This window comes from Belonocnema kinseyi, chromosome 5 (assembly GCF_010883055.1).
Source record: "Belonocnema kinseyi isolate 2016_QV_RU_SX_M_011 chromosome 5, B_treatae_v1, whole genome shotgun sequence".
Lineage (NCBI taxonomy): Eukaryota > Metazoa > Arthropoda > Insecta > Hymenoptera > Cynipidae > Belonocnema > Belonocnema kinseyi.
Genome location: NC_046661.1, coordinates 79,691,725 through 79,715,086, shown reverse-complemented (window position 1 = coordinate 79,715,086; position 23,362 = coordinate 79,691,725). Strand labels below are relative to the sequence as shown.

General features: G+C 23.5%; 1 protein-coding gene across 1 annotated transcript in view; it reads left to right on the top strand.

Annotated features, from left to right (window-relative positions):
* LOC117173727 overlaps window positions 1-22,856 on the top strand; it is a 59,070-nt gene extending 36,214 nt beyond the window's left edge. Inside the window, exons 3-7 of the mRNA XM_033362368.1 lie at window positions 5,943-7,296; window positions 7,578-7,862; window positions 11,011-11,196; window positions 15,299-15,745; window positions 22,752-22,856. Coding sequence (XP_033218259.1) covers window positions 5,943-7,296; window positions 7,578-7,862; window positions 11,011-11,196; window positions 15,299-15,745; window positions 22,752-22,772 — 2,293 coding nt within the window. The 3' untranslated portion in view covers window positions 22,773-22,856. The remainder of the gene's footprint in view (window positions 1-5,942; window positions 7,297-7,577; window positions 7,863-11,010; window positions 11,197-15,298; window positions 15,746-22,751) is intronic.
* The last annotated feature ends 506 nt before the right edge of the window (window positions 22,857-23,362 follow it).

The following is a 23,362-nucleotide window of genomic DNA, read 5'->3' as shown; positions in this document are numbered from 1 at the left end:
GGCTTTTGATACAGCCTGGCGCAATGGCTTAATCTATAAGTTAGTTCAACGTAAGTTTCCACCATATTTAGTAAATCTAATAAGTTCGTATCTCCGGAACAGACCTGTGTTTGTGGTACACAAATATTTTAAATTGAAAACAAAGCGAGTTGTAGCTGGTCTCCCTCAAGGATCAGTTATAGGGCCACAATTATTTATTTTTTATAATAATAACGATAATATACATAAAACCAAAAATGTTAATTTTATTCTTTTTGAGGACGATAAAGTTTTGCATACCTCGTCATATAGACTAGACACTATTGTAAATAGATTTTCCTAAACTGCAACAGAAATTTCAGTTACGGGAACCACATAAAACTCCAGTCACATGTTTTAGAATGTAACTGAAAATATCAAGCCGTTAGAAAAGTTTGTTCGGTTCATTAGTTTTAATATAAAACATGAGGTCTATATTTGTCCTGAGCATATAAATAGCAAGAATATATGCGGGTAGTTAATACAAACCACTTCTTATGTATCTGTGTTATATGTACCCTCATCGTATCAAATATATCATTAAAGCACATTTTTTATGATAAGAAATTTTTTTACATTTGATTCATTGAATATATTATATAAAATAGTTATTTACATATAAACTTCACTCATATATAGTCTTACTATCACTTTTATTTTAAGACAAATATATGCTGCAAATTTATATTAAAATTAACCAACCAAGAAATAATGTCTCTGTACATTATATATTTCGAAAAATTTACTCACAAAGTTTATACAAAATGTTATTTTATTTTTTATAAATAATATTAGTATGTACTTTGTTCGGTAAGAAATGAATTTTCAACTAAAATATTAACGTTGTAAAAAAATGATTTCTTAACAAAGTGGTTCAACCAAAATTTTCAAGAAAAAAGTTGAATCGTCAAACAGAGATAAAATTAACATTCATGCAAACAGTAGCATTTTTATCCAAGAAAGATGAAATTTCTACTAAAACAGATGAATTTTTGAATCAAAAATACAAATTTAAGAAAATTGAATTTTCAGCTAAAGAAGACTTTATTTTGACATTTTAACATCAAAATATGAGTTTTCAACAAGAATTCAATCTTATGCGAAAATTTTCTATGATTCTAGTTCAATGTTCAACCTAAAAGGACGAATTTTCAACCAAAAAAGATGTCTTTTCAACAAAATTTATGAATTTTTAAACAAATAATAAAATATATAACTAAAAAGGTAATATTGTGGGGAAACAACGGCAAAAAACTAAACATAAATACAAGACAATAAATCACTAACAAGAATATTATACTCAGGTTACCCCAGAACTTAATTTTTCATTTTCTTTAATTTTCCTCTAACCAATTTTTCATTTTTCCTTACCATATTAATATTCAAAGAGCAAAATCTGAAACTTATAATATTTTAACCTAGAATCTTTTACAGAAGAAATAAAATAATTTCAAATTAAACTTTAAAAAATTTCTAATTTATTCTACTTGACAGTGTAATGTTCCAAAAAATTATATACATCAAAATTTAAGAAATTTAAATTAGATTGAAATCCAAATCAAAAAATCCTATTTAACGTTCAATAATCAAATTGATGCAAACTCCTGTTAAAAAAATACAAGAATCCAGCGACCAAATTTTGACCATAACAAGGATTATAATACGATTTTTTGTTTGTTTTTTCGTTTGTTTGTTTTGGTCGTTGGATTCTTTTTTTTATAACAGGAATTTGCATCAATTATGTACATGAATAAAGTGCCGCTTCTGAAGCTAAGTACAAATTTAATAAATTTACTATAAAAGTAACTGGATTTCGTTTTCAGCAACCTAATTTCGTAAATTTTAGTTACTATATTATTTTCTTTTTATATATACAACGTACAAAATTTCAATTAAACAATATACAAGTTGATTTATAAACAAATATTTAAATCAGGTATTTTTAATGGAATAAGTCACACGTTACTTGAAAATAAACCCGAAGTATAATATCTGACCACTAAATGAAAATTAAAAATTGTTTAAACTACCTTAATTAACAAATGCACTATTTGGCTATTTATGGACGTGCAAACTTGAGTTTTCGATGCAATTAACTCTAAATAACTAACTTCTAAATTTTCAAGAACATTTTGATTACAGTAAACAATTTGTTATTGTGAAAAGCAATTGTTTAAACAAAGTTTCATCATTTGATGTATTTATATATCAAATATCGCTTTTTTCGCGGAATCTTAAAGTAAGGAATTATTGCTAAGTAATTTAAATTATATTTCACAAGAAAAAAATTTTAGTTTACAAATCCATTAGCCGAGAATAATTTTTTTACGACATTCTTAATAAAAATAAAAATATTAGATCGTTACCGAACTATTAAAAAACGTTTTAAAATGTGTTATTAACATTGGGAAAAAATACAAGTTTAAATGCTGAAAAATAGAAAAATGACACATTAGTTAACTAAGTTTGGTTAAAAAATTATCAAATGTTATCGATTAATGGAAAAAAGTCATTGTTAAATACATAAAATGACAAAAATTTGTTGAAGCAATTGTTGTTTACAATAATAAATTGTTAACTGTCCTCAAAATGTTCTTACAAATTTAGAAGTTAGTTATTTACAATTAATTGCAAAAAGAAATCAAGTTTGTACCTCCAAAAATAGCTTAAAAGTGAATTTGTTAATTAAATTAGTTTAAACAATTATTAACTTTGATTTGGTGAGCAAATATAATACTTAGGTTTTATTTCGAAGTATTGTATAATCGATTCCATTAAAATTTATTTATTCCATGAAAGATTCCTGATGTGGATATTTTCTTATAAAAATTGCTTTTAAAATAACAAATTGTTTATTAACTTTTATCAATTTAACTAAAAAAATCTTTTTGTCCATGAATTGTTTAAATTTAGTTTGAATTAAGTGATGAATCGTCGTCATTTCCCATGAAACAATTTACATTCACTTAACTGTTTATAAAAAATGCAATTATATATAATAAACAAAAATTTGTTATCAACAAATTATTTGTTGAAAGTATGTTTTTTACGATTTCTCATCATTTTACGTTATTTTTAGTTATATTGCAAGAAATTTGGATAAAAATATATAATAATACAGAAATATCTTCTTAAGATTATTATTGTTTATATTATAAACAAATTTAATAAACAAAATCATTAATCAGCCATTTTTGACAGAAACATTCGTTTTTTTCGATGTCATTTTGTGAAATTAGGAACTTTATGATCATTCTAGAAAAATTCCTAATTTTTTTATTAATCTTATGATTTTTTTAAACAAATTTAATTAACAACTGCATTATTCCGGCATGTGTCTGCAGAAAAAATTTTTTTTTTTCTTCTATCCTAGTCCTTTCAGTTGGGAACTTCATGACAATTTCAGCAACACACATAACTAGTTTATAAATTTGATTATTTTTTAAAACAAATTTAATAAACAAAAGCATAGATAAAGCATTTGCCGAAAGAAAAATTCATTTTTTTCGATGAAAACTTTTTTATTGGGAACTTCATGATTGTTTCAGAAAAATCTCATAATTTATTGATTAATTTTATAATTTTTCTATAGATTGTTACAAAAAAATGCATTATTGCGGGATTTGTAGACGGACATTTTTTTTTTGTGTCACACTTTTTGATTGGGATCTTCATAGTAAATTCAGCAACATTAATAATTATTTGATCAATTTTATATTTCTTTTAAAAATCGCGTAGATTTCAGATAATGCATTTGTTTATTAAATTTGTTTTTAACAAGATATAAAATTTATCAACTAATTATGAGTTTTTCTTAAATTCTCATGAATTTTTCCATTAAAAAGACTGACATTGAAAGAAAAAGATTTCTTCCGTCGACACATTTTTTCTGAAATTCTCATGAGCTTCCTAATTAAAAAAGTTGTCACAAAAAACGAATTTTTCTTTCAAAAAATGCCTTGTCTATGCTTTTGTTTTTTAAATTTGTTTTAAAACATTATAAAATTTATGAACTATTTATGAATCTTTCTGAAATTTGAATAAAGTATTCATCTAAAAGGACTGGCATTGAAAAAACGAATTTTTTGGCCGACAAATGCTCGAATAATGCAATTGTTTATTAAATTTGTTTAAAAAATCATAGGCTTAATCAACAAAATATGATTTTTTTTAAATTATCATTAAAATCCTATTTTAAAAAATGTCACCGAAAAAAAAAAGAATTTTTCTGTAGAAAAATGACTAATTAATGGATTTGTTTAGTAAATTTTTAAAATAATATTAACAATAATAATCACATTTAAAAAATTCTCTCATCATTATATTGTTTTTACCCAAATTTCTTGTAATATAACTTTAAAAAACGTCAACTTATGAAAAACCGTAAAAAACATTCTTTAGACAAATAATTTGTTCATAAAGTTTATTTTGTTTTTTATATAATATTGAAATATCTTTAACTATGAAATGAATTTTTTAGAATTCTCTCTGAATTCTTCTTAATTTATCCTGCATTATTTAAATTATTTGTAATCTGTTGAAAAAAAAAGAATTTTCCTTGTTACAAATGCCTTGTTTATGCAATTGTTTTAAAACATTATAAAATTTATAAACTATTTCTGAATGTTTCTGAAATTGGAATAAAGTTCTCACCTAAGAGGACTGGCATTGAAAAAAACGAACTTTTTGGCTAACAAATGCTCAAATAATGCAATTGTTTATTAAATTTGTTTGAAAAATCATAGGATTAATCAACAAAATATTAATTTTTTTAAAATTATCATTAAGATTCTATTTAACAAAAATTACACCGTTAAAAAAAAAATTCTGTCGAAAATTGACTGAATAATGGATTTATGTAGTAAAATTTGTTTATAATATTAACAATAATAATCGCATTAAGAAATTCTCTCATCATTATATTCTTTTTATCCAAATTTCGTGAAGTATAACTTAAAAAACGTGAAGTTATGGAAAATCGTAAAAAACATTCCTCAGACAAACAATTGGTTTATAAATTTTATTTTCTTTATAATATAATATTGATATATCTTTAACTATGAAATGAATTTTTTGGAATTCTCCCTGAATTCTCATTAATTTATCATGCATTCTTTAAATTCTTTGTAATTCTTTGGAATTTCAAAAATTCACTTAAATTCTTTTAAATTTACAAATTCTACTTAATTTAATGGATTTTTTTTTTATTTCGAAAAGTTTTTATTTAATTGATCCGGAGAGGATCAATTGACAAACTGATGACAGGATTTGAAATTTTTGATAGTATTTTTTCCAATTCCTTGACATTTTTAAGATCTTTAAAAAATCTCACAAGATTTGAAAGGATTTTACACATTTCAGATTATTATAAGAGATTACACAATTATTTTTTATCGATTCCTGTAATTTAATGGGGTATCCAACGATTTGTAATATTTGAAGATATTGTAAAAAATTTGCAAGCACTTTCATGATTATTCAAAAGTTTCAAGGGATTTAAATATTATTAAAGGATTTTAAATATTTTATGAAAACTGAAAATATTTCTAGAACTGTTTTGATTTATTTCAATAGTTTATAAGAATTTCAAAGACTTCTATTTATTTTAGGGTATTTTAAGAGATTCCAATGTATTTTCAAGAGGTGTAAACTATAATCAAAAATTTAATCCTAATTTTTAAAATTTATTTAAAATATTTGTCAAAAGGCAAGGTACCACAAGCCTTTAAGCCTTTCAAATAAATTTGTAGCATGAATACTTTTATGGGTTATTTTTTGAATACTAAAGAACCCAATGTTTACTAAAAATATCATTTTGAATAATTATTTTTTGTTTAAATTTTCTTTTTTCAAAAGCCTTGGCGTGGAAAATAACCCATATATTTCTGAACTGAAAACAAAGACGATCAAAATTCTGATTTCAGATACCAAGAAGAAGGTCCACCTTCCAAACAAAATGGGCCATTCCAAAATGAAAAAAGTTGCAACCCCTGTAATGAAGTTCCTTGGATCCCTATCAGAGGTTTCGTTGATGGACCTCCAAATTTTTTACCTCCGAATTTGAACATTTTAAGGGATGGATACTACCAGCACACACCCTCTCAAGAAGTTCGTCAACCAGACTTTTCTTATTCTCCGAATCTTTACCCTGGAGGAGTAAATCCACTACCAAATCCACAAATTTATCCTGGGGTTGTGCCTCCTTTGTATAAGAGTCAACCCTTTGCCCCTGGGGGTTCCTATTCCAGAAATAAAGATTCACCAGAAAATGATTTCCATCATGGACAGGAGACGGAGAATTCTGGTCCATCAGATAGTGGAGGTTCTGGTACAAATATTCAGGAGATTGTTCAGGTTCAAGATCAAGGAATTAAGATTCAGGATGACCCAAACCAGGAAGTTCAAGTTCAAGAAAATTTGAATGAAGGGGGTCAAGAGCAAAGCCAGAATCAAGACATTCAAGCTCAGACTCAAAGGATCCAGGAAACAAATCTGAATCAAGGGATCCAACAACAAAATCAGAATCAGGGGATCCAGCAACAAAATCAGAATCAAGGGACCCAACAACAAAATCAGAATCAATGGATACAGATGCAGGCAATCCAGAATCAAGGGATCCAAGAACAAAATCGAAATCAAGGAGTTCCAATTCAGGACATCCAAAGTCAAGGAACTCAAGAACATCAAAATCAAGTCCACCAATCCGGAAACCAATTCCAAACTCAATCGGAAATTGTCCCATCAATCGGAGGACAAATTTCTTCAGTGCAAATTCACTTTGAAAAATCGCCTCTCATTGATCTAACAATTTCTTCAACATCTTCACCTCCCTTGACCTATAGTCAATCAGTTTCAACTCCCTCGGACACAAGAAAGGTTCCAGACTCTTCGACAAGATCCTCGAGTTTAATAGACTACCTTGTCTCTAGTTATGATGATAGAATTCCAACAAATGCAGCAACTGGATCAGGATCAGTTGGAAATGAAACCAGAAAACTTGGATCAACTGTAGCTGGATCCAATGGAACTAGATCAACTGGAACTGGATCTGACCTGGCTAGTAAAGGTAGAAGTGAAGAAAGCTATGGACACAAAGGATATAATGAAAATCAACCATTTGTGGATGCCTTGATGGAGTCTTATTACAATTTTAAGAAAGAAGAAGAAGCTCTAAACTATTCTAAAGCGAGTTCCACAAATTCAGCAAGTTCAGGCAGTAGTGGGGAGGATTTCTTATTGGCAACTCCATCAAGTAGAGCTGTTAAGAGAAACAAGCAGGTGAGTGACAATTTGAAGATGGAATATGCTAAACCGAAAATAATGTTTGTCATTGACACTTTCTCTGTCTTGTGTATGAAGGATTGATTTGCTATCCTGCTTTCTGATTTTTCTTTAACACAAATAGATGAAGATTTCATTTATGAAAGCCTGCGGACAATTTGTAGAACAATAATAAATCATAACTGTTTTGATTCTCTGAAAAGAAAGTTTCAAGGTCGTGGATTCCAGGATCCAAGACTTTGAAAAACAAATTTTAAGAAAAAAATTTTCTCTCTCAGGTACAAATTATTATTCCTTATACTGCTGAAAATACTCCAAGTCGTTTCCAATCTTTCGAGGAAGATATAAGTGGAAGAGCTCTGGACTACCATTTGCCAAGAAAAGTATCTTTCCGGAATTATTTAAATCATTATGATGATAATGTTGTCGCTCAAGAATCAAAAACTGTTGCTGTAACGTCACTTCCAGATATTTCTTCTACTGTTTTATCAGCAGAAAAGGGAAAAAATAATTCTATTGATGTACAGAGGCTACAGAAAAACATCGATAACTGGACGATTCAGGTTTGATATTTTAATTTTTATTGCGAATTATTTAATTATTATTATCGTTATATAATTCTTATATAAAAAAAATTTTAACAACTATTTATTAGGTGACGAAAAATAATTTAAAAAATCGTAAAACTATTTTTTTATTTTACCTAATTTGAACAAAATTTAGGAAAAATTCAAGTAGCAGTTTAAAAGATAATTCGAAACTTTTAAAGAAATAAGAAAATATTTTATTAATTTTTGGAAATCTTTTCAAGTTTTATAATAATTCTAATCTCTTCAAAAAAAAAATTATATTCGTAAAAGTCTGTCAAACTGACTCAAATTGACCTTAAATATATCTATTTCGTTAAAAAAATTCTTTAATAATTTTAAATCTTTGATTATAACCCGAATTTTTCTGATTCATTCAACACTTTTGAAAAATGCTGCGAAATTAACAATGTGTCCCTGAAATTTTCTCGAGTATTTTTCGACACGTTTAAAAATATTTTGGAATCTTTTTTAATATTTTCTTAAAATTACATTTTTTCAAATAGAAAATTATTTTAAAATTTCCTAGTAATCCCCAGAAAGTTTCTTTTTAACCTCTCAAAATTTTAGAGGAAATTTCTCATTTTTTTTGTTAAAATGTACGAAAATGTACATTATATTTCCATTAAAAAAAGTTTTTTAATATTTGGTAAATTTTTTAACCTTTAAAATGATTCGGATTAAATTTTTGAAATAAAAAATCATCAAAAATTCTCCGAAAAATCTTAAGAATATTTTTCTTATTCTTTTCAAACCTATAAAATTCCGTTAAAAGCTACTTTTTTTTAATCTACAAAAATATATATTGTGCCTCAAAAATGTTAAAATGTTTCTAATTTTCAAAACATTTTTCAATCTTTTAAAATAACTCAAATTCTTCTTACAGATTGTTTTTCGTCAATTTTCTTAATGTTTTGAAATCTTTTGTAATATTCTCTTAAAATTACATTTTTTCAAATAGAAAATTATTAAAAAATTCTCTAGTCTCCAGAAAGTTTCTTTTTCAACCTCTCAAAATTTTAAAATAAATTTCTCCCTTTTTGTTAAAATTTACAAAAATCTACCGTATTTGACAAAAGTGTTTTCAAATATTAAGTGAAGGTTTTGATCTTTAAAATGATTCGGATTTTTCCTACATTTTTTTAACTTTAAATTTCAAAAATTTCTTTTAAATCGTCCAGATTCTTTTTTGAATATTTTTGAAAAATTTTCAACTCTTTTAGAACGTTCTCTTAAAATTAATCTTTAAAAATAAAAAAATCATCAAAAATTCTACCAGAAATCGTAAGAATATTTTTCTTATTCTTTTCAAACCTTTAGAATTTCTTTAAAAGCTAGATTTTTTTAAATCTACAAAAACGTGTACTTCAAAATTAAAAAAAAATTTCTAATCATAAAATCATTTGGTAATGTTTTAAAATAATTTAAATTTGTCTTCCAGATTATTAGTGGGAAACTTTTGAAATCTTTTTAAATATTCTTTTCAAACATTCTGTTTAAATTAATTTTTGAGAATGAAAATCATTTTAAAATTTTCGAAGAATCTTATAAAATTTGGTTCATTAACTTAACTTTCAAAATTCTTAAAATCTTTCTGCTTTTTTTTTAATTCTTCAAAATCTACATTTTTTTTTAAGTTTTCTTTTATTCTTTTGAAATTTCAAATTATTTTTTAGTTTTTTTAAATTATAGAAATTTTTAATAAAAGTTTTAAAGAATCATTTTAAATTTTCCCAGGAATATAAACAAACTTTTTTTATTCTTTCGAATCATCTCAAAATTCTTAATGAAATTTCTCCATTTCTATCCATATTTACGAAAATATAAATTTTCTTTTCCATTTTTTAATAAATGTTTTTAAATTTTAAATAAATTTTTTAACTTATAAAATTATTTGAATTTTTCTTCATTTTTTTCTAAATCTCGTAAAATTACAAAAATTGGCGTAAAACTATCCACATTCTTTTTCGGCGGTTTTTGAAATGTTTTTAACTCATTTTTAACATTCTCCTAAAATAAATTTTCAAACAAAAATCATTTTAAATTTTCCTAAGAATCTTAAGACACATTTTTTTAATCCTCTTTTAAAATCTTCACAAATGTTTAAAATCTGATTTTTTTTCAAAACCTATAAAAACCTACAATTTGTTTCATTACTCATCTTTTGTAGTTGAAAATTCAACGTTTCAGTTGAAAAAATTACTTTTTAGTTGAGAATTCTTAAATTTAGTAAAAAAAATAGTTTTTTTCAGTAGAAAATTAATCTTATCGATAAAAAACTCATCTTTTTTATTACAAATTTGATATACTAGGTTTTAAAGTTTAACTACTTTCTCAAAAATTAAAAAAGAAAGTTTTTTAAAAATTCAACGTTTTGGTGAGAATTTTTGAATTTTATTGAAAAGTCGTCTTTTTTCGTAGTAAATTCATCGTGTTGTTTAAAAATTCATATTTTTTAATTTAAAATTTTACTTTCTGTTTGAGAAATCTGGAATTCAGTTAAAAATTAGTTTTTTCGGTAAAAAATGAATTTCTTTGATTAAAAATTAATCTCTTTGCTTAAAAATTTAACAAGTAGGTTTTAAAGTTGTACCACTCGCATAAAATTCATTTTTTGGTTTTCGATTCAAAATTGTATATAAATATTCATCTCTTTGGTTGCAAGTCGAACTGTTTTGTTGAAAATTTCTTTTTTTTTTGTTAAATTGCATTGGCAATTGAAAATTCACCTATTCCATTTTTTGTAAGAAAAGGTTCTTTTTTAACTAAGAATTCAACTTTTTGTTAAAATTGAACTATTTTGTTAAAAACTTTTTTAAAAATATAATTTATATAGTTTAGTTGAAAATTCAACTTTTCGGGTGAAAGTTCTTGTATTTTTTTGGAAATCCGTCTTTTTTGTTATAAAACTAACTTTCCACTCAAAATTTTCTATTTTTGATTTGATAATTCAGCTGCTTTGTTTATTGAAAATTCGTCATTTGTTGTTGAAAGTTCCATAATTTATTAAAAAATTCGTTTCCTTTTAATTTTTTTTCATTAAAAGTTTAAATATTTTTTGTGCCTAAATTTTTTTTGCTACCATTTTTTTTTAATTAATATGTAGGAAATAATATTTTTTTAGGAATATTCTAGTGTAATGAGGGCCAGTACAGTTCTGCCAAACTTAACACGTCCTTATCTTTCACAATCCAAAAAAATTCCTAATGAATATTTTACGACAGTGGAACCTAAACACACTTCTGACGAAACTTACGATTTTGGGGACTACAAGAAAATGAGTTCCTTGGAGATATCTAAAGTAACCCAGGTAAGACAAAAACAATTTTTATCTTTAAAAAAAAAAAAAAAAAACCGCTTCTGAAACTTGCAAAATTAAGAAATTTACAGATTTTAGCTTTAAAAAATTAAACTAGTTTAATGCAATTTCCGATAGAAATTATGTTTAACTTAAAAATAACACAAACAGATTCGTAATTAAATGCTTTCATTCTTTTAATCTTTCAGTATAAAATATTTTATTTTTGACTCATTGAATTTCAAACTTTTTACCAAAAAAAAAAAAAAAAACGATTTTATAATATTTAGCAAATTTGACTGATTATTCAGAACGAGCAATTGAACAAAAAATTTCAATATCAATAACAAAAGTTTCTTGAGTAAAAATATTTTATGTTTGCAGTTTTAATAAGTAAATAATATTGATGAAAAAACTGTTTTTTAATTGATTATATTTCGGAATTTTCTAGTTCGAAATTTTTATAATTCGGCAATTTTCTGTCAGGAATTTAATCACTCGGGAATGAATAGAGTACTTTAATTGGCCGTTTGATTTTGATTAATTTCAATGAAAAAATTGTAGCCCTTAAGACTTGTAATTTTTGAATTTCAATGTTTTTGAGTTTCCATGCTTAAATTAAAAGACTCGAAAAGATTTTGGAGAATTAAAAGAATTAGAGTTTTTCAAGGATTTCAGAGGATGAAAAAAAAATCCATAATTTTTTTATGGAATTTTGGAAGATATTATAGATTTAAAATTTTTAATGAGTTTAATGGATGTTATAAATTTTATTTTATTTCAAATGATTAAACAAAACCTTCTTTAAATAGTTTTATCTTGGGAAGAAATTGACATAATTAATTTTCTGTTCAGCAATTTTTTATATAAACAAAAACATTTTTTTAATTGTATAAAGAAAATTTAAAAATTTGTAAAATGAGCAAAATTGAGTGCGTTTTTTGAAAACAAAAATAGATAAAAAGAAAATTTTCTTAAGGAGGTCAGCTTCGATTTTTCCAGATTTTTTTTGATTCATAAATAGTATATATTGAAAACCAATTATTTTTCATTATTGAAACAAGATTTTTCATCTAGGAATATATATTTCTTCACTTATTGTTATTTTTAATTTAAGCAGTAACTAAAAAAAAAAACAACTTTTAATATCAAAAACAATTTTTCTTTAATAAAATTATTTTATCATTGCAGTTTTATATTTCGGGAATTTTTTCTTTTGAATATTTTCTTCTTTGGAAGTTTAAAGTGTCGGGAATATTGTTTTTTGGAATTTTTAAGTCTCGCGCAAATTATTTAGCGTTTGAACAACAAAGATTTCAAATTTAAAACTTTAAAACTCTTAAAGCTCAAATTAAGTCCTTCAATTTGCAATTTGATTTTGATTAATTTAAATTAAAGAAATTTCAGCCTTTAAGAGTTGTATTTTTAAATTTAAATTTTTTGAGTTTCAATGTTCAAACTAAAAGACTCGTAAAGATTTTGAGGAAGTAAAAAAAGTTGAAGAGTTTTTCAAGGATTTCAGATGACTTAAAAACTTTGAGGGTATTTGAAAGGATTAGAAGGAATTAAACAAATACATCAAAGATTTCAAGTCATGGTAAAGAAATTTATCTGATTTTATGGATTTTACCGGATTTCAGAGGATTAAAAAAAATCTATTATTTTTTAAGGAATTTTGGAAGATATATAGATTTAGATTTTTTAATGAATTTAATGTATGTTATAAACTTTATCTTATCTGAAAGGATTGCAGAAAATTTTCTTTAAATAATCCTATCTTAGGAACAGACATTATTAATTTTCTTTTTAGCAACATTTGTATAAACAAATTAATTTTTTTTCAATTGCATAAAGAAAATTGAAATTTCTAAAAAATGAGCAAAATTGAGTGTATTTTCCGAAAACAAAAATAAATACAAAGGAAATTTTCTCAAGAAGACAACCTTCGATTTTTTCTCGATTTTTTTTATTCATAAATAATATGTACTCAAAACCAAATATTTTTTATTTTTCAAACCAAATTTTTCATCTAGGATTATATATTTTTCCACTTATTTTAATTTTAAATTCAATCAGTAATTAAAAAAAAATTAATCATTAAAAACAATTTTTTCTTTGATATTAATTTTTTATTATTGTATTTTTAATAAATAAATAACATTTAATGAAAAAAATATTCTGAAATTGTTCAAATTCGGGATTTTTGTAGTTTGTAGAATTTATAATTCGATCACATTTATATTTCGAGAATTTTCTATTTTGAATATTTTATTTTTTTAAATTTTTACAATTTCGGGCATTTTATTTTCCAAAATTTTACAGTCCTTCCATAATTTTAGAAAAATTCGAATACAAATTTCGTATTTTTCAGTTGCAATTACAGAATTTTTCTGATACATTGTGCCTGAAAATTCCGAAACTTGGAACAAAAAATTAAGATATGTTTTTTATAAATTAAATTTTTTTCTGAAAAAAGATCTACTCTCGTCTCTCCAATGGGAATCGAACCACAAAAATTCCGTATTTTCAGTAAAAAAAAAGTTTGACTTCCAATTTATTGAAATTTATAACAATAATACGATTATTTATTTATTTGACTGCTTTAATCATCAGTTTAAAAAACTTAAAAAAATATGGGTAGTAATAATAATATTAATAATAATAATAATGAAGATACTTTAATTTCAAATATTCAAAATTTGACAAATTTTTAATTGAAATTAATTAACATAGAAGAATTTTCAATTGGAAGTCTTAAAAATTAAACTTAAAAAAAAACTATTAAAAAAAAATTTTCTTTAAATAATTTGCAAATTTATGTATTTAAAATTCAAGACTTCTTATCCGCGAACCCTCAAAAATGTTAAAATTTGAAATATCGATTTTTAAAATTGCAAATTTTTAATTTAAAACTCTTCCAATTAGGAATGATAAATAGTTCATGTATTACAATAACAAATTCTGCAATTTTGATGATTTAAATTTGAAATTTAATTGATTTGAAAGATTGAAAACTAAAAACTTCTTACTTTCGATCGTCAAAAACATCATAATTTAAGAATTCTTATTTATACACCTTTCCGAATTAAAGAGTTTTCAATTTTCAAAATGAAGCGGTTCAAATTACAAATCTTTAATATTCAAAAACTTTTCAGTGTGAACGTTCAAAATTGAACTACGTTAAAAAAAACGTTACAGAATATACACCTTTAAAATATCGATATTGGAAATCTAATAATTTTCAATTTACACAATAAATGAATTACTTAAAAAAAATTTCGAAAATACATATTAAATATTGAAGAGTCTTAAATTAAAAATTTTAAAATCCAAGAATTTTTCCGTATAAATCTTCAAAACTTAATTAAATATAAAATAAAAAAAAAAACGTTAGAAATTACATAAATTTATAATTTGAATCTTGAAAATTAAATAAATTACAATTTTGATAATTCAGAATTGAACGATTTAAACAAAAAATTCAAAGAAATTTCGATAATACAGACTAAATATTGAAAAATCTTCAATTAAAATGTTAACAATTGCATATCAGTTCAAAATTTCATAAGTTTAAGGTCCGTTACATAAAAATATTATTAAATTAATTAATAAATTAATGAAATAAGTGAAATTAAGCAGTGTATTAATTTTTCAAAATTCGGGAGTCTTTATTGAGACATAAATCGATGAATTAAAAAAAAATTAATGTGTTAAAAAATTTATTTTATATTATAAAAGAATACGAGCTCTCCTTGATATATCTATAAATGTTTTATTTTAATATATTTAATAAAAATTAATTTTTTCTGAAAAAAGATTCACTCTCGTCGCTCCATTGTGAATCGACCCAGAGATCTTTTGATTCCCGGTCTATGGTTAAATCCTCAGCGGAGCGACGAGAGTAAATCTTTTTTCAGAAAAAAATTATTAAAAAAAAAAATTAAACTTTATTTTTCATCTAGTCTAAACTTGGCGTTAAGTATTTTCTGTTATTGGAAGAGTTAATTTGATCGATAGATAGATTTCTATTTTCATGGAGGTAAAAAAGATATCTACACTGATCGATGGTGATAACAAAAATTCCTTTAAATATTTTTTTTTTTTTTCAAAAAAGGCATCGACGCAAAAAACAAGTACAACTACGACAAAGACTAAAATCGAACCAAGTTCCGAAAACCCGAGGAAATTTATTGAAACAAAAAAGAATGGAACCGGAAGTTACCCATTAGCTGGTGAAAATAACGTTACAAAAATATTCCCAGTTTATCTGAATCCTTCGACAACCATCAAAGATGATCAAGTCTATGTAGTAACTCCCGTTCCGATTGGTCAAAAAGAATCCAAAAAAGCTGTCAACCTAGAGTTGAAAAAAAAGTCAAAAAAGAAGGACCCGGAGAAAGTTGAAAGGGCCTATCAAGTTCTTCCGCAGGCAGTAAATAATTTAGCTGTGGTTTCAACTGGTCCTGAAAGAGTTCCGCTTTGGGGAATAATGGAACATGAAGAATTTGCAGCTACAAGTCCTGATCATGGTCTTCCTATTCTCTATGCAGGCCACTCGAGGGTATGATAATTTTTAAATTAAATTTATATAAATTCCCATTTAATTTTCTTTTAATTAATCATTTCACAATCTTTTTCATTATTCTTTATAAACATTAATGGCCCCTTTCACCAAAGAATTCCTCACCCACTTTAATCTGAGACGAGAATTTTCACATAACGTTTCTGGCTTTGATTGCCTTATTATCGCAACTCATAAACTACAAAGCTGTGGAGCCTGAGATCTCATTTCCCAAATCAGGGTCACGATTTAAATTGAATTTCTTTACTTTTGCATCTCGTCTTTTCATTTTACTCTCGTAACAAATTGTCAATCCTGAAACGTCTCTTTAAATTTTTAAGAACTTTTTTATAATTTTTAAAAGAATTATTGAATAAGATGGTAAAAATAATTTTTTTTAATACTTTCATTTGTTTAAAGTGAAAACAACTGAGGAAGTATCGTACAGGTTGGGACTGATTTATTTTAAACCAAAAAAAGTCTTTTCTACCATAAAAGATGGCCTTTTAACAAAAGACTGGAACAAAATTATGTCATAGTTGATATTTTAATAAAAAAAGCATAAAATTTGTTCAACAAAAAGAAAAGAATTTTTAAACCTAAAAGACGAATTTCCAATAAAATAAAGAATATTCGCTCGAAAAAAAATATATATCTGAATTATTGAACATTCAGGCCAGAAGACAAATTTTATTTACAAAAATTGAATTTTCAAACAAGAAATATGACTTTTCAGCAAAAAATTAATTTTCCACGAAACTGATACATGTTCATCTAACAAAAATGAAATTTAAAACTAAAATTTTTTTCCCCAAAAAAGTGCAAATTTTCGACATAAGCCTTAAATTAACAAATAAATCTTTATGGACGGAGTTTAAGTTTTACCCAACTAAAAAATATAAATCTTTAACAAAAAAAGTGATTTCTTAACAAACCGATTTAACCAATTCTTTCAAAAAAATTAGTCGAATACTCGAGCAAACAAAAATTATTTTTAGCCAAAAAATGGCATTTTTATTTAAAAAATAAATAAAATGTCTTCTGTGAAGTTTTAAGTCAAAAAGATAAATTTAAAAAATGATAGTTGGATTTTCTGCTGCAAAAAACTCTAGTTGACTTTTTACAATAAAAATAATAATTTTTAAACAAGAAATAAGTTTCTACAAGAATAATTAAATTTTTAATCCAAAAAGACGAAATTCTAACGAAAAAGGATAAATTTTTAACAAAATTGTTGAATTCTCTACCAAATAGTTGCATTTTTATCAACAAAATATGAAATTGATGGTAAAGCAGAAGAATCTCTAATTACAAAAAAGTTGAGTTTTTATCTAAAAAAGATTCCAGTCGACTCTAAGATCTAAAATAGAACTTTTGTAACAAAAAAAAGTGTTTACGAAAAAAAATGGAATTTTCAATCCAAAAACATAAATTTTTTCCACCAAAAAGGATGAATTTAAAAAAAGAATAGTCTAATTCTCTACCAAATTGTTGCATTTTTAACAAAAAAAGATTCAATTTTGTACTAAAAGATATGAATTTGTAATAAAAAACGACTAATTTTTTTATAAATGGAACTTTCAGCCTGAAAAAATTTCAGTTCATTTTTCAACAGCGAAATATAAATTTTAAATAAAAAGCAAATTTTCCACGAAATAGGTTAATTTTCAAGAAAATATAATAATAGCTTAATTTCTGAATTACACTTTTATTCAAGAAATATTAAATTTCTCCTAAAACAGATGAATTAAACGAAAAAAACTTTTAAAAATAGTTAAATTTTCATCAAAAGAATATTCCAGTTCACTTTTTTTTTTAAACCAAAATATGAATTGTTGACAATTTGCAACCGAAACGGATGTCTCTTTAAGAAAATTATTAAATTTTCGAACAAATAATAAAATTTGTAACAAAAAGGATAATGTCCAAATGAAAGTTATTGCGAATTTTCAAAATTCTAATATGAAAATATTTCAGTTTTCAGATTGAATTTTGAAAATTAAAAAACTTTATTAGAAAAGATTTGAAATTCTATCGTTTCTTATTTAAAGCTTATAGAATGAAACAGTTTTATTATAAATTTAAGAATCTCGAATTTTAATGATTTAAGATAATAAGAAAATTTCGAAAATAAAAAAAGTTCAAAATATCGAAAATTCCAAAATATAATTTTGGAAATTTAATCATTTTAAATTCAAAGGAATTAAAACTGTACTATCTGTAATTAAGAGCATTCTAAATTGAAAAATTTCAGATTAAAATTTTTTTTAATGGAGAATTTTTTTAGAAAAGAGTTGAAACTGTATCATTTCTAATGTAAACCGTATAAAATTAAACTATCTTAATTTGAATTAAAGAATCTCCAATCTGAATAATTTAAGATTAAAATTTCAAAAATAGGACAAGTGAAAAACCTTAAAAATTAAATATTTTTGATTGGAATTTTGGAAATTCGCAACAACTTTCTTCTGCAGATTATCATTTAGTTATAAATTTGATTATTTGCGTAAAAATTTAATAATTTAATTAAAAAGACATCCATTTTGAATGCAAATTGTTCACAATTGTTATTTTGACGTTAGAAAGTGAAGATGAAAATTTAATTATTTTTCAAAGATTTTTTTTTGTTTAATTCATCTGTCTTAGCAGAAATTTCATCTTTCTTAAATAATAATGTAACTTTTCGGTTGAAAATTCAACTCTTTTATTTTATTTTGTCTTTTTAATTTGAAAATTCACCTGCTTGATGAAAAAAATGAAAGATTTTTATGATGAAAATTTATCTATTTTTGAAAATTTTTTATTAATTTTTTCATTATTTTATATTTTAGTTTATATCTGATAAATCCTCAAATATTTTTTTCTATTTAAATGAAATAACGAAATCTTAAATTGTGATTTTTAACATCAATTAGACTTTGTAACGAAGCTAAAAGATTGTAACATTTGTATGTCACTTTTAAAGGACGACCATTAACTAATATTTTTTATCTTTGGTAACACTCAAATAAATAGAAAATTATTTTTCGAAATGCTATAATAAATCCATGTTGAAATTAAATTCTGACTAATGAGAACAAGAAAATAAGTGTCAGAAAAGAATCTAGAAGATTCTAAAGAAATTTTTTTATTATACAGGATTTTACAAAATTTTATGAAAAATTCAACTTTTAGAAGTTGGGAAGGTATCAAGAAATATTTGGTACATTTTCGAAATTGTTTTCGAGTTTTAAAATATTTGTGATCTATTTAAAACGTCTTAAATTCCTGAACATATTTTTAACTGACACGAATTTTTCACGAAATTTTCAAACATTGTTCCAAATTTAAAAAAATGACTTTACAGTCTTTCAAATTTTCCCAGAAATTAATAAAAAAAATTTGTTAAATCTCTTGAAAACTTTCGAAATTATTTTAAATCCTACTACATATTTCTTGAATTTACCTGATTTTTTTATTTTATTTTGCTATATTACCAAATCATTTCATTTAAAAAAAAATATATAAAATTTTCACACGAATATAAGGATTTAAAAAAAAATCTTGTTAGACCTTCTAAACCTTCTAATTTCTAAAAATTATTCAAATTTTCGAAATTTTGTAAAGTTTCACGAAAATGAAAGACATTTTTTCAGGTTCCTAAGAAAAATTAAAATAATTTTTATTTAAAAAAATTAATTTGAAGAGTTTATTTGAAAAGATTTTAGAAAATTTCAAAAATAGTCAACGAAGAATCTAAAAGATTCTGAGGCAATTTTTAAAATTTTGTAGAATAAAAAATGCAGAAAAAATTTAAATAATTTTTAGAAATTGGAAGGTTTGGAAGGTCTGATAAGATTTGGAAAAAAAAATTTCCTTATATTCGTGTGGAAATTTTAAATAATTTGTTATTTTGAGCAATGAACTATAAAAGAAAATTAAAAAAGGTTTTTGAACATAACAAACGATTTTCTAAAATTTCTAAAAATAGTTTAGAAGAATTTTAAAGCAAAACGTTTCAATTTGGTAAGATTGAAAAATAAAAACGAACAAAAATCGAGTAAATTCAAGAAATATTTAGTAAAATTGAAAATAATTTCAAAAGTTTTGAAGAGAATAAACAAATTTTAAGAGGATTTCATCATAATTTATTTTAGCATTAAAATTTTTTAAATTTATTATTAAATATTTAAATTAATTTAAACGTGGTAATTTGTTTATATATTATAATTATTTTCATTTTTTTTTAATTTTCAACCATTTCTTTCACTTTAACTTAATAACTTCGAGTTTTGGGGATACTAAATACTTTGGAATTTATTTATATTTAACAAATAAATATGAATTTATTCTTCTAAGATTTTGTGTTATTTATTATTCATAAAATTTAATAACAGTTGCATAATTTGTATACATATGTTCAGTAAAACAAATTTTCGGCTACCAATTTTTTGAAATTTATAACATTAATACGATTATTTATTTACTTGGCTCCTTTAAAGATCAGTTTAAAAATCATTAAAGAATTTTGGATATTATTAATAATATTACTAATAATAGTAATGAAAACTCTTCAATTTCAAATATTCAAAATTCCACAAGTTTTAGATTGAAATTAATTAACATTAATGAACTTTCAATTTTAAATCTTAAAAAATAAATTATTTAGAAATTTTTTAAATATAAAAATTAGATTCCTTTAAATAATTTTAAAATATTTATTTTTTAAATTCAAGAATTTTTAATCGTGTTTATTCAGAATTTAAAAAATTTTAAATATCAATATTTAAAATTTATAATTAAAAACATTTTCCATCAAAAATGATAAACGATTCCTATATTACAATTAAAAATTCTGCAATTTTTATGATTTACATTTAAAATTTAATTCTTTTGGAGGATTTCAATAATTTTTTATTTTAACAAGAAATTGAGTTATTTCAAAAAAAAATTTCGATAATATATATTGAATACTAAAGAGTCTTTAATTAAAAATCTTGAAACTTGCAGAATTTTTCAGTGCAACTGTTTAGAACTGTATTATATATTTAAAAAAACGTAAAAATTACATACATTAAAAATATGAATCTTTAAAATTAAATACATCTTAATTTTAACAATTCAAAATTAAACTATTTTTAAAAAATGTTCATAATACACATTAAATATTGAAGCGTCTCTAATTGTGAATCTTATAATTTGAAAATATAAAAATGTAAATCTTCAAAAATGCAGAACTTTAAATTTCAAATCTTTAACAATTTTAAATAAGTCAGTTTAATTATTTATATACATGTTAATTTTTATCAATTTAGAAGACTTAGAAAAATTTTTAATTGTGACTATTCGAAATTATAAAAATTTCGATTATTTGTTTGTAAAATTGAAGATTTTTAATTTAAAAAAACTTTTCAATAAAAATTTTTTAACTTTTCGTGCTTTACAATAAAAAATTCATCATTTGCAAAGATTTAGATTAGAAGTTTAATAAATTTAGAAGAATTAAAACTGAAAACTCCTAAATTTTTATTTTAAAATTATCACAATTTAAGAATTGTTATTTATACGTTTTTCAAAACTAAAGAATTTTCAATTCTTAATATTTAAAATGGGAGAGTTTTAAATTGCAAATTTTTAATATTTAAAATTTTTTGTTTGTAAAGCTTCAAAATCAATTCAAAATCCAATTCATAAATATCAATCTTGAAAATTCAATAAATTTCAGTTTCAACAATTAAGAATTGAACTATTTCCAAAAAATTTTGATAATATAGATTAAATATTGAGGAGTCCTTAATTGAAAATCTTAAAACTGGAAAAAGTTTTCAGTGTATAGTTTCAAAACTGTAACTTTAAATTTTAAATCTTTTTAAATGAAAAATTATTTAAACTGCAAATTGTAAAGATTGAAAAATTTTAATCGTAAAACTTCAAAATTGATGAACTTTGAATTGTTAATTTTAAAAATTTTAAAGTTTAAAAATTTTAACTTACAATTTAAAAATTACGGGAGTTTTCTGTCTAACAATTGAAAATGCTGTCATTTTAATTATTTACGTACATTTCAATTTTTGTCAATTTGGAAGATTTAGAAGAATTTTCAATTGTAACTATTCAAAATTATACAAATTCAATTATTTGTTTTTAAAGTTAAAGATTTTTAATCTTCTGGACTTTTTATCTTTAAAGTTATTACAACTTAAGAATTGTTAACAATACATCTTTCAAGTTATTAAGTTTTTACTTGTAAATCTTTCAAATAGAACATTTTTAAATTACAATTGAATAAAATTGAAAAAATTCCCATTGTAAGTCTTTAGAATTGAAATTAAAAAAAATATATACATGAAAAATGACATTCATTTGAAATATTTCTGAAATTCAATCATTTTTAGTTGTGAATTTTCAAAATTGTAAAATTTTGAAATATTGAGATTTAAAATGGAAGGTTTCTCATCTTAAAAATTAAAAATTTACATACCTTTAAAATATAATTTTTTTAAATAGAACTCCTTAAAATTTAATTATTGTTATAAATTTTCTTCATTTAAAAATTGTTAGTTGTAACTCAATAAGATTGCACAAATTTGAATTACAAATTTTTTAGATGAATGTTTTTTAAATATTTTAAATTTGAAATTAAAAAATAAGAAACTATAATTAATAATATTAATAATATTTGATGTTTCATAAAAATTATAATTTCATGATTAAACAATAATTTATAATAATTCCATTATTTTATATTCTTTTACCACGAACGGCGTTTTACCCTAATCAACACCGTTAATTGCATTTTCAATAAATACTAAACAATTTTAACAAATTTCTTTTGTTGAAAAAATAAAAAGATCATATACAAACTAGTAAAAAACAACCAAAAGAAAATTATACAGTGAATTATAATCCTCGATAGCGCGAATAAAGATTCGAACAGTTTTTGTCGATTTTCTCAGCTCCATAGTTTTCACCTATTTGATTTTTTTTTAAATATTGTAATTAATTTTTTATTCCGATTGTTTGGTAGGTTTCATATTCGAGGCGATGACGCACCTCTTGGGAAGGAAATAAAGAGCAAGAAACTTTAAAGTACGTGTGACACGTGATCATAACTGTACCTGTAGTAAGCGAGCGAGAAACGAGTACTACTCACTTCCGCTCTGCGATTAAACGATTATAGTGATCACAGATTCTGATTCAGACTCCTAGCAGTGAAAACGAGATACGTTATTTTAATAAGAATCTCATAAAGGAAAAGTGCTTGATCAATTATAGGATCTTAGTATGTTACAATTTTTTTTTAAACATTTTTTTTTATTTTACAAGCTCTTAATTTTACACTTTCAATTTCTGAGACATTTGTACAACTGGTACATTTACTGTACAACTGGTAAATCTACTGTGCAATTAAAAGATATTTCGTGCAGTTGGTAAATATAGGAAGTTGGTGAATCCGGTACAGAATTGAAAAATATAGGGTACAATTGAAAAGTCTACTGTACAGTTGGTAAATGTACTGTACAATTGAAAAATATATTATGCAGCTGGTAAATATAGGGTACTGTTGGTAAATACAATATGGAATTGACAAATATACTGTACGATTGAGAATTCTACTGCACAGTTGGTAAATCTACT